Below are 12,965 nucleotides of genomic sequence, written 5' to 3'. Positions count from 1 at the left end.
TATGATAAATCACTTTGTATTATCAGGACCTGGATAACTGAGAACCTTCATCAACATATAGTCAGATTGTTTTCTATTCACACTCTGAATATTGTCTTTTTAGTATTAGGAAAGATGTATTTTAAAGGTGTGTGAGGAGAACTGTAGTTGTAGATTGCAACCAGCTTAACACTCCTGGGCTCATGCTCCCCAATGGTAAAAGCACAAAAGTTCACTCTGTTTAGTCAGTGTCTGGTTTGTTTGTTCTGGGCCACTGTAAAAACATGATGGACTCTATGATTATACACTAACAAAACATAATTATGAATATTACTGTATGCTCAACTATCGCTAAATCCACCTAAATCGTAGACACACTGGACCTTTGAATGTACAGTAATTACGTGTAATTAGTAATACGTATATTACGAACATAGTTATGTGAGCTAAAAACAGTGAAACTGTTATTTCAACCTCTTTATTCAAAAAGCCATATTTCATTCTCATACCTGCATCCAGATCATTACAATTGATGGAAGAAACTTTGACTTAGAAAATCAAAAAATAAAATCCTTGCATTTTGCGATAGGAAACTACGCCTGCTGTAGTCAACGCAGCTTCCATTGTCTATGTAATAAATAAACTCATTGGCTCTGTCGAGCTCTGGAAATGATATTATTCTTTTAGTTTTTTCTGTTAAGGCCAATGCTGTCTGGAACTGCTTAAATTGGCATTCTTGTGACAAAAACAACTGAATCAAAGTTGGCTCACGCAGAATGGATACGTTTCATGTCTTCAAGAAACAAGAGTAAGGCAGATTAAATCAAAGAGAACAAGGAAACAAATTCCACTCAAATCATTATAAATCACACACTGAAAGAAACAGTCACCTTTATGCCACTAACCAGTGCATGACACAACTAAAAAAAAAAAAAGAAAAAAGAAAAAAGGAAATTCAGCCAATTACAAATAAGCAGTAGAGTGTAATGTTTTAACCCTCTGAATGTCCCCTTCCTGTGTTTGGAAACATGAATCCTCCTCGTCCTGACAGCTCAGAGGACGCCATAAAGTCCTCTCTGAATTTCACGATAACAATCAGGAGCCGAGTGTGATGCTGTCACTGTACCTGTGAAGAGGACGAGCAGGCTGTATCTACAGAGTGCAGTGGAACATTTGACAGATGAGTGTTAACGACACACTGCTGCTTTCCGTTCAGATTGTTTTTGACTGTAACAGTGTTTTAAAAGCTCCTGAAAGGGTTTCATATCTGATAAGAACAGTGCTAAACGTCAAATGGCTTCAATGGAAACACTCGCAGACACCCCCTGTTAGCGTATTCTACTAGCAACAAAAAATACGTACATGGGCCCAATTATTTCAAAGTGGTAGTGTCTCCCAAATGAATCAGATCCAGTAGCGCTCTACCCGATTCAGTCCAGTTTACCTTCAGGCTGTTTAGTAAACACTGCACACATATGTATTACACTGCTTCTTGTCTCTACATTCATTTTCCCACCCTGAGGCTCAGAAATCCATGTGCATGCATTCCCTTGGGGACATTGTGTGTGAGTAACGTATTCATACATTAATCACCATCATCATCATCATCATCATCAGTGATAACATGTAGACCTGGGGCTCGTGTCTTGGCTTCCCTACCGCATCTTAAACCAAGATATTTTCATACACACGTTTTACCCTCTGAGCTGGTCTGTTCAGTGTGGCTCTACAGTGTTACACAGCTTAAACATTAAATTGGGTTTATCATAACTTGATAACTATCTCCAGAGTTAAGCCATCGTTTCTATCGTTTATGATAATACTGTACCCATTTCAGTTAATGCTGAAATCTGGGAACACAGTGACATCAAAATGACATGAAAAACACAACAGCCTTGCTGCTCACACACCTTTCATGTTCTGTCTCTTCGGAGTCCTCCAGCTTAAAGGAAGTGCAGTACTACGTTTCTGGAAGAGCCTTTTAATTTGAGGAAAAACTGAAAGCGAGTGCATCTTAAATTGAAATATTCCTGGGATATTAATTTTGACAAGTTTTTATATAAAGTCCCCAAACTGATCAATTGATGATACAAATTAGCTGCAGATTAATTTAACAGTTAACACTTGGAGAAACCAGTTGAATCATTGCAGCTCTAATTTGCACAACTACAGCAAGTAAAGTGATCAAGTTGAACCATGAATTAGTGATCGATGTTTACAACAGACAGTTTGGTAATAAAGAGACAGTTTGCCTTTGTTAGTGTCTAACCTGGAGGCTTCTTTAAAACTGGTCCGACTTCCTGACTGTTTCTTCTCCTGATGTTGCTGTGTGTCCAGGTCTCAGCATTTACCTTGGTGAGTAAAGTGTGATTATTACTAATAGAATAAGTTGTAATGGACATTTCCTTTCACATAGTCTGGTTCTAAAGAGATATGTTAGGTTGTATGAAAAGTGGTGGCTTCTCCTTGTTGGCATGTGTTCATGCATGCTGCTGATAATAATGGATTCTAATGAGATTGTAAAGGAAAACAGGCTACTGAGAATCTTCCAACACCAGGTCCTTTCAAAAGCATCTAAGCACAAACTCATACATCTGAAAGGTACTGCCTCTGACTGCAGGTTAACAATAAAAAAGCAGGTACACTTCTGTTTCCATTTAACTGAATTTTGAAGAGAAGTGAATAAACTCCAACAAGGGGAAAACACCACTTCACCCTAACATCTCTCTTAACCTCTTTTTGAGCAGGTCTGGGGTTTCAGTATGAACTGGGGACATGGTAGAACCGTGGTGTATTCATGTTATTTTATATCTGAATGACAGAAGCAGTCCCGAACTGAATCCCTGGATTGAGGACAGCTAGTCTCTTTTGCTCTCTGTCTCCAATCATGTTCAAGTCCAAAAAGAAAAGCGGGTCAAAGGTCACAGTTCTTCAGCTTAAAACCACTGTGCGGAGGCCAACATCTCCCATTCTCTGCCTCCTTGACCCTGTTCATCAGGTCAGCTGAGGTTCAACACTTCCCCCAGGCGATAGCAAGTATCCTACGAAGAAGGAAGGGTCATAACGTCACACGATGTCACTTTGGGGCCAGACCCTCTGAAGTGTGGTCTTTCATTTCCAGGAGGCATTCTTTCATCAGAAATCATACTAGATATGTCAGGGTTTAGTGTGTTTCTCCATGCATCTCATTGACTTCAATACAGCTATCACCACAGTCTGGCCCCAAAGCAAGACTGTACAACATAATGACCCTTCCATCTTTTAGAGGTTCCTTGGGTGTTAATAACTTTTCCAGCCTGGACCTCCAGGTGAGTACACGTGGGATGACAGGGCCCTGGAGAACCTCTGGTGTTCCTTATTCATCTTGATTGGTGGATTTACCGTTGCTGCTTGTTTTTTTTTGTTGTTTTTTTTTATTTAAAGTTTTGTGTTTAAGATTTTTTCTTCCTCCCATCCTCAAAGTGCCTCTGTTGGTGGTGGACTCTCTATAAAGATTTGTTGGTCAGTTTCCTGCCCTTCTTGAGAGAAAGCTTGTTCTTGATGTATCCCCGCTTCCTCTTGGCTGTCTGCAGAGAGAAAAATGAGTAAAAATCCAGCCTTGCATTGACAGTCTTCATTAAGTGTTAATCTCACAAACATTTCTATATCCAACATTGGCAGGCCCCCTTACCAAAAGTTTACAAAGGTTTAGCTGCAGAAAAAAACACATGATTAGATATCTTAAATTGTTATTCCAAATTGAGTCTAAATGAAAGCTGTGAAACACATCATGGTCTGGCAATGGCATAAACTATTTTTGTAAGAGAACTCAACTGATTCGTATGGGATCACCCCCAACAGTTTCACAAGCATGAGAGCTGCGGATTATTGCAAAATGTAACCGTTATAATCTGGAATATAGTTTTAGTGCCAGTGTTTTGGAAAGACAGATGAGACATGTGCGCTGTGTTTTACTCTGAAGCCCAATGAGTGCCCTCACTCTGCTTCCACTGAGTAAAATCCCATTGGCTGTGCTGGGTACTTTCAGTAGTCTAAGTTACCTAACATACAATACTGAGCTATTAAATTAATAGACAGATTCATGTTTTTTTTTTTTTTAACATTTCTTTTAACATTAACATTAAGACATGTAGGGGGAAAGTGAATCTCCAAGCCATCTGTGGATGGAACACACAGGCCTACTCCCACATTAGTGAGATGTCTGACCCTGGTGGGTAGTACACAATTAATCTATCTTTGGATGGATGGAGGTTATAGGCAGATGGTCATATCAGACTCAGTCTCAGTCTTGACCTGTATCCCCCCATCTTAAGATTTTTTGAAAAAGCCTTCCATTCTGTCATACAGCTGAATGGCATGTGTATTGCCACCTTGCATAGAACTGTTAAGTTTGTTTAGCTCAGCCAAAATGTCAGTAAGATATGCAAGTTTGGTGACCCAGACATTGTCACTGGTAGTGCAGTGTGTTCTCTCTCAGCAGCACAGAGATTAGAGGTGAATTTGCAAAGCACTCTTCTTTACCATATTGACAACTTTGACAACCAAGTCCATGCACTCATGTCTTTGGCAACAAGTGACACCCTGTGTAGCATGCAGTGCATCCATATCACTTGTGGAGCCACATCCTTTACAAGCGCAATAGATCCACTTTCTAAACCAGCCATGGTTCACAGCACAGCACAATACATTTTGCCCATGGAGTCACATATTCTTTGAAAAAAAAACAACTGCTTTTAAGATTTCAGAACCAGATGTGCATTCAGGAAGTTCCTCCTGCATTTCATTTTCATTTTCATTGCCATCTAGTCAATACGGTGAGCAATGGTTGTGTCCAACACTAGAATAGTTTTCAATTTATTAATGTCGATATCATTGCCATACATTGTGTAAATGTGTCAATTGTTGAAGGCGTTAATAAGTCCTCTCCAAGTGTGTATGGCTGTTTCTTCTGGACAATCCGAAGAGCAACTTAAAAAGAGCATTTCAGAGCTCACCAACTTTGGCTGATTTCTCATCAATGTCTGTTTACCTTGGAGGGATTTGAGACTTGTTTGGAAGTCTTCAACAGGTTTGTCTTTTAAGTGGCTGTGGGTTGTCTCCAAGTGATGCTGCAGCTTGGATGGCTTCATAGATTCATTTGACAACACAGTAGAGCAAATGACACACTGATAATTTGATGCCATCTGTCTCCTTGAAGGTAAATCCAAACTTCAGATAATCATCTGTATATTTTCGTGTCTCCTCTCATTTGCGCTTTTCCTTATCAGCTGCTACATCAGCAGCAGGTGCCGCTTCGCTACTTGCATTTTTGCCAGTGGTTTCTGAGGTGGAGGGTATCTCTCTTGTGCTTGTGGAGTTTTTTAGTTGAGTTACAAAACGATCCATTTTTGCTCATTAAAATGTCCATACATGTGGCACAATAAGATACTGGCCGCAGTAGTTGGCTGTTGTGGATAGAAGCTGCAGCGTTTTAACACAAGTCTCGTGCTGTGAGTGAACCGGTGCCCAGCTTGAGAGCTCCTGTATGTCGCTGAATGTGTGCATTTCTGATCAAAGATAACAACATCTGCCTCCATTTATCCATTTATACGTTGGCTTTAAATTGGGGAAAAAAATATCAAAAATTTTCTAATCAACCAAAAATTGAACAACACCCCTGCAGTACCAAATGACGCAGACCCCCTGTTGAAGACCTCTGCCTTAAACTTCCAGCTTCAAATGAATGAAAGGTGCCCCACACAGATTCCACAGTGTCACTGCAGAGAAGGCTAGCCTTTACGCCACCTTTGCTTGTTCACATTCGCTGAGTATTTGTAAATGAATGGATGCTGTTATAATGTGTTGTGAATGAGATACCGGCCCACCGTGGAGAGTGACAAAGATACGTTTTTTACTCTAAATTACAAAATAATATTGCTTTGACTAATAAATCATTTTTATATTTCAAAAAGAAGTAGTTTATATGCAAAGGAGGGCAAGAAAGGCAAAACTGTAGTGAACTAAACTATTCTACAGTTCCAGTAAGATTTGTTTTAACAGAACTAGATTTTTTTTTCCGTTCTCTCTGAAGCCTTGTTGAACTGAATTGCAGATTGCAATCATGTAGCTATTCATCAGCTATAATTCATAACATTGGTGTACAAACGATAATATAGATTTCCTATCTCAAACTGATCATTTGGTGGTCCGATACATCGTGCATCACTACTATTGACAGTCCCTACATTGGCTTGTCTACTTAGAAATCACTAGAGGTGCCAGACTGCAATATCAGATCATGAGGTTAACAGCTTTCAAACACTAGTCTGGAGGGGAGATACCCAATATTACCACAAGAACCGGGACAGTGTTTATTCAGGTATGATAAGATAATCAGATTCAATTATTTTGTTTACATTTTCCCCAGATAGTACACACAGTTAACTTGGCTGTAAGTTCAAATGAGTTCTGACTGGATAACATAAAACAAACACAGCTGCTGTGACTTAACAGTTGTTTGTCCACTGAGACTGACTCTAGTCTAGTGCCAGTGATGGACAAGACACAATCTACTTACCTTTTTGGAGGTGTACTTCTGCTTAGTGGTGTCAGTGCCTCGCAGCTTGTGCTCCAAGCGGTCTCTGTTCTCCAGCTTTTTGACCTTATAAATCCTGACCAACCAGTGCTCTGAGGTGAAGGCCTCCTCCAGGTGCTTCAGCTTTATGTCCTTGTTGCCAATCTCGGCATTGCGTGTTCGGTCGAAGCCAGGTGGAGTCCGGAAGTCCAACTGAACAGAATATGAAGACAGATAAATTTGTCTGCAGTCAATTATTTTGTCGGCTAGCAAGGTATACAGTCCATAAGGATTATTAATGATGACATACCTGCATTTCTCCAAAGCGATAGTAAGACATCTTGTACATAAGGCAGTTGAGGAGGGTGGGGGAACCAGCTTTGTCCACTCTGAACTCTCCTTGCGGGGTGAAGTAGTCACTTTCCTGGGTTGACAGGAAAGGACATGCAAGTCAGCTCACACACACTTCGATTCATGACTTAAGTTAATTTTCGGGGGAAATAGCCTAAAGCATTATTGGTTACTGATCCATTGATTTTCCTCAGTGTCCCTCTCTTTGAGGGCATATCAAACATTTGTACGAAGACATCCCACCATCTCTGCAGTAAATATTTAACAGCTGCAGCAAATTTTACCTTCTATTGGTTTTTCCTGATAGAAGGTACCTACTACAGTGACTGAGATAAAGTGTGAAAGTCTCAGATGCGACAAGGGGAGGCATTTTGCTGTGCGTATGATGTCCCTCCAGAGGTAGTATCAGTGGCACAGCATTGATGCACCTCACCTGTGTGAATGGAAAAGCCAGCGGCGCGGAGTGGGAGCATAAAGAGAAATGTCCCACAAAGCAACGTTACAGGACCAAACAACATTAATGTGGTAACTGGTAATGTCTTCGGCAACTCTGGCAAAAATACCGCACTTATACGTGGAGAAGTGTCAGTCACCCTTTCTGTCCTACTGACTCTTGCTCACATTTCTGCCCCAAAAACAGCATCTGTCCCCAGCAAAAAGACTTTAACTCACAAGTGTTTGTCTCCTTCCACTATTGTGATGTTGTATTGACAGTCTTGAAAACAATCACCGCTACAGTCAGCCCTCCCAACCGAGACTTCAGTGAACTTTCCCCTTGAAAACAGCCTCCCTCCCCGAGAGGGAGAGAGTCATACGGCATCCTTTTTACTGATGTGATTATGAAATTATGTAATTTAGAGAAGAAAAACGTAACCTTGTCACTTTCCAGGATGTTTAGTGATTGATTATAAACTGTCAGCGGGTACATGTTTAGATTAACTGGAGGACACCAGGGAAACACGTTAAAAAAAACCACAGACGTCATCATCATGACGTGTACCGTCACACCTCTTTTGGATCTGCAGCACCAGCTTGCTATGTGAATTACATCGCAGTTATTTGGCTCTGTACGAACAGACAGAGGTGGAAAATTGGTGAACCGTTGCTGCGGTGATAATGCAGCGGCTAGAGTGTGGGACGTCTCTCTCACCCTGATGTCTCTGGGGTGCTCCCCCTCTGCGATGCGCACCATCCACAGGAACTTGTTGATGTCATCACCTGAGTAGCCAATCACACCTCCAAAGATGATCAGGACATAGTCAACATCCAATGACCTCATGATTTCATAGGCTGCAGACTCATTGGATGACATAGCTTTACCCACCTGTAGGAAGACAAAGAGTACATGGTTTTATAATGTACTTCCATTCAATAGAACACACATATAAAACTGCAGAATATTACAGGGCCAACATACTGATTTTACACACCAATATCAGTTTAATTCTGTTCAGCTTGTAAAAACATCTCCGCTTGGGCTTGATTTACTAGCCTGGAAAGGGTATCGCAAAGAGACCCAATCGAGTTGCATTAAAATGATATTTTGAAAAATGATCTTCTCTTTGCTTCACAGAACTTTATAGCGAGCTCCTGCTGGACTCTAGTAGTCCAGCAGACAAACACAGTCGGAGACTAGCTGTTGAATGAAGTGGAACATTTAGCAGCTAAAGAGACAGATATTCCCCTGAGGAAATGATAGAGACTACAAGTAGTGGAGAGGGTAGAGACTGGATTTACATCCATTAAGTGGCCAAAAACACAACTCCAACTGAATGGTACAGTTGAATGTACCAGTAAGTGCTAGATGTATAAATATGTTGATGTTTTGTCCACTACTTCTTTCACTATCTGCTTTGTATCACAGGATTAAAACAAATTTTTTTCGCACTGTTTTGTTATTTAGCTTTTAAAAAGAATTTAAATCCTCATTAATGCTATTCTGTCAACCATCCCAAGCCTTATCCAGGAGCACAGGAGACATTATACATCATTTTCACAGGCTGAGTAATAATAAAGTTCGCTTTTACTGTAAAAGGATCTTTGTGTGTAAAATCATGGGAGTGCCTCTTTATGCAAAGGTTGTTTTGATTAAATCAGCTGTCATAAAACAGAGGTTAAGTGTAGTGAAGAGTGTAACAGGTCCAGCAGCTCTCACCAGTGCTATGTGACTGTTGTTCCATGTGTTGTTGTCCACCAACGTTGTTCTATTTGCCATGCCGGCTATCTGGTAGCCATAGTCCCACCAGGACATCACTCTAGCATGCTCGTCTGTGTTCTGCCTCAGCCAATAGTAGGCCTCCCTGAAGTCATCAAGGATGTTACGGGAGCTGGATGAGAAAGATATAGAAGAGCAAGGTGATGACACAGTGGGAGCTGTAAGGTAAATCATTGATATGTAACCTGTAAAGTATGTACTATTCTGTAAATATTAGACCAAGACTCACACCGAAGTATATACTTTGTTAGCAGGCATTGCTATACTATTCTAAAAACAGTAAAACTCCTCAATGAAACCCATATCAATGTGCCCTACACGGTCACTTCACTCAAATTACAAAAACATATGCATGTTAGTGGAAGGAGAGGGACAAATAATAGTTTGATTCTATTTGAATTTTGCCATGAACTACACATATGATTTTTTCCATTTAAAAAGACAATTTTTCAAGTCAATGAAGTCATAGTTTGTCATAAAACTAGGAAAATATATGACTGTGAAAATACCTAATAATAAAAACTACACACCAAGCTGTCATGTTAATGACATCGTCTCATTAAACAGTCAACAAAACCCGCAACTTAACATTGTAAAGTTGATCCTTTCATTAGCAGCTGACAAAAATGAAGAACTCTCCTTTTACATGACTGCAGTTAGGCAGTATGGCCAGTTTTATTTAGACTTTCATCGATTTTGGTCCTTTTCTGAGCCAAGATGGCAGCCATCTTGATGTTAGTGGCGTGTGTTGAGTGAGGCAACGTAGTGCACTGAGCGGATAATGCAAAATATATTACTTTATGACAAACTGCGACTTTACTGACTTGGAAAATTATCTTTTAAATTAACGTCATATGTCATATCTGAGCCCCCCTATAGGGTCCAGGGTCCACCTATTCCGTCCTCACAAAATCTTGTGGGAAACACTGTGACATGTTACCCATCTCTGAGACAGTTGAAGTACTACTTGACAGCAGAAAAGTTCTTCTTGAGGAAGACAAAACCTGCATTACATTTTTTGTTTGATGCCTTTCACTTTTTATATTTAGTATATCATGCTGCAAAATTTTGTGCGATATCTGTCGCAAGGAGTATCAGTGTGGATCTGCTGTGCCAGGAAGGCTTGGGCAAGATTTAAACAGCCTATATTCATCTGCAGCATAAAGAAAACAACTTAAACCAACAGTAGACCTTCAGAGTTAACTTTTTTTAATATATATTAACACAGAAAAAAGATGCAAATCCATCTGCCAGGTAGGAGAAATTGCCTTTTATGCATCTGTGACCAGGGGGCCCAAAGTCTTATAATCCTCTTAAACTTGTGGTACTGAAAAAGGCCTTTGCTTCAATGGAAAGTAATTCTACTGAAAAGTGATGACAACACAGTCTCTGGATTATTGGGAACTCATTTTCAGGAAAAGACTCAACTGTTTTTCAATGCCATTTTTCAGTGCTGCGATGAGTGAAAAAAAACACTGCTTTACAGTGGAGGCAGAAATCTCAGAGATGTGTTCAGTATGTCAAAACCTGGCCAAAGCTTCATACTTTGCTACATACCACAGAAGTAGGGCAAAATAATTAATTACATTGGACTGATCCTCCAAAGCGCTGCCAACCTTACAAGAATTCCATTAGCATGGCTGTCAGTGGTTACTGTTCTCAGTTGGTATAAATGTTGCTTAACTTGTTGTGTATAACACAACAGAGCTGTAAAAAAGAATTAATTTAGTTTTGGTTTGTATAAAAATGTATTATTATCATACTAGTATTGTTAAAACTGCATTCTGGTAAAACCTTAGTTCATGTGACACATGGGAAATGTGTCAAAATGTGTTGTATAATTCTTACCCATCATGGTTGTATGATGCCAGCACCACACTGGGGCTGGAGTAGGCATTGCTGGTGACCCAGGTGCAGTGGACGGCAAACATCATGAGCAGCATCAACATCAGCATGGTGACTATGGACTTGATGTTGGGGCCGAGGCCCTCCTCAGCTTTCTCCTGCTCCAATACGTGTTTACGTACCTTGCCTGCCTGCAGGGGACAGCACACAACAACAAGACACTGTTTAGTAAGGTTACTGAAACTCTAGACGACAAGAGTGCTGAGAAAAATGAACTAATGATATACTGGAAGGCTGTTAATTGTGCCTGTTGAGTGAATTTTTGGGTGGACAATTAAAGCGAAACCTTTGTATAAAAGCAAAATTCCGATGAAAATGCACCTTCATGTTAAGTCACATTTGGAGATTGATACTTCTCACTGGCAGGACGGCGGTGAGCAGAACAAACGTCTGCTAACGTGAGTAGTTCAAAAAACATTCTTTTTAGTAAACTCTGTGTACACAAACAATGTTTTCAATGCTTGAGTTCATGCATAGACACCCTTGTGATACCACGAGTAAAGTTTGATGTTGTGTCGAGCCTTCTTAGTGTTTTAAAAAAAAAAGCGATTTTGATGCTACTGTAAAAGTGCCCCTTGCACTGAGAAAATGAGCTTGACTGAAAACGAAAATATGGTAAATCTTAAAAGTGCCTCTCTCGTTGTAATTATGCTTTTACACGAGGCTTTGACTCATATACATTCACACTGCATTTTGGCAAGAATTTCACTTTAAGGACTTTGTAGACTGGTGCAAGCAGAACCACCTCCAGCTCAATGCCAGGAAGACCAAAGAGCTTTTTGTCGCTTTCTGCAGGCACAGACAAACCTGCATACAGGTGAACATCCTGGGAACAGACGTTGAGATGGTGACATCTTACAAGTACCTGGGAGTTCACCTGAACAATAAACTGGACTGATCACACTGCAGCAACGTATAAGAAGGTCAGAGCAGACTCCATCTGCTGAGGAAGCTCAGGTACTTTGGAGTGCAGGGGGCACTCCTGACTTCTTTCTATGACTCTGTGGTGGCATCAACCATTTTCTATGGAGTAGTCTGCTGGAGCAGCAGCATCTCAGCTGCAGGGAGGACGAGACTTGACAAACTTATCAAGAAGGCCAGCTCCATCCTGGGATGACCTCTTGACCCAGTGCAGGTGGTGGGAGAGAGCAGGATGATGGAGAAGCTGTCATTGCTGCTGGTGCAGGACACTATCTCAGCACTGGGCAGCTCCTTCAGCAACAGACTGATACACCCCGAGCGTGTGAAGGAGAGGTATCATGGGTCCTTCCTCCCTGCTGCTGTCAGACTCTACAATCAGCACTGCTCCCTCTAGACCTCACATGTTTGCTATGACATAAAAAAACTCTACACACACATTTTTTTTTCTGGACCATTGTCATACTCATATTTATGATTCATTAACAACAACACACTGCTTACAATTACACTGTTCACAGTGTAAAGTATTATGTATATACAATGTATATGAGTCTATTTCGAACCTTTTTATTATATTCTTTGTTTTACTATAAATTTTGTATGTAATGAAAATATTTTTCTAAATATAAAAAAATGGGTATAGATTCTCTCTGATGACTGCTCACCTTGTCGTAGAGGTTCCCAGCATTCTTCCTGTCGTCCTCGTCACTGCTGTCCTCTGCAGGCGGGCTCTGCCTCTTCATGTCATCTCCCAGGTAGTGTTCAAAGACGCTTGAGAAGGCGACTGCCGACAGCATGCACACCACCGGAGTCAGAGTGAGCATCAGACGCACCATTACGCCAGCAAAATATACAGCGCTGATGGCATACAGGGCCACTGGTGTGAGAGAAGCAAAAAGGGAAAGAGAGAGATGAGGAGGTTACAGGTGACCAGGAGGTTTGATCCAAGCTTGACGAGTTCAGTTTGATTAGAATCTAAACTCATTTTTTCAGTTTACTTTCATTTAATGCTGTTGAGTCATACTACAGGTGCACTGCCTC

The 12,965-nt window shown here is 40.7% G+C and overlaps 1 protein-coding gene across 1 annotated transcript in view; it reads right to left on the bottom strand.

The window, feature by feature from the left end:
• Positions 1-441: 441 nt before the first annotated feature.
• LOC119006118 (dolichyl-diphosphooligosaccharide--protein glycosyltransferase subunit STT3B-like) overlaps positions 442-12,965 on the bottom strand; it is a 51,733-nt gene continuing 39,209 nt past the window's right edge. The window contains exons 10-16 of the mRNA XM_037074497.1: positions 12,590-12,801; positions 10,947-11,134; positions 9,039-9,210; positions 8,034-8,207; positions 6,843-6,956; positions 6,536-6,745; positions 442-3,545 (exon numbers count right to left, since the gene is read on the bottom strand). Coding sequence (XP_036930392.1) covers positions 3,465-3,545; positions 6,536-6,745; positions 6,843-6,956; positions 8,034-8,207; positions 9,039-9,210; positions 10,947-11,134; positions 12,590-12,801 — 1,151 coding nt within the window. The 3' untranslated portion in view covers positions 442-3,464. The remainder of the gene's footprint in view (positions 3,546-6,535; positions 6,746-6,842; positions 6,957-8,033; positions 8,208-9,038; positions 9,211-10,946; positions 11,135-12,589; positions 12,802-12,965) is intronic.

The sequence above is a fragment of the Acanthopagrus latus genome, chromosome 17, assembly GCF_904848185.1.
Source record: "Acanthopagrus latus isolate v.2019 chromosome 17, fAcaLat1.1, whole genome shotgun sequence".
Lineage (NCBI taxonomy): Eukaryota > Metazoa > Chordata > Actinopteri > Spariformes > Sparidae > Acanthopagrus > Acanthopagrus latus.
This window is presented reverse-complemented; position numbering and strand designations above follow the sequence as displayed.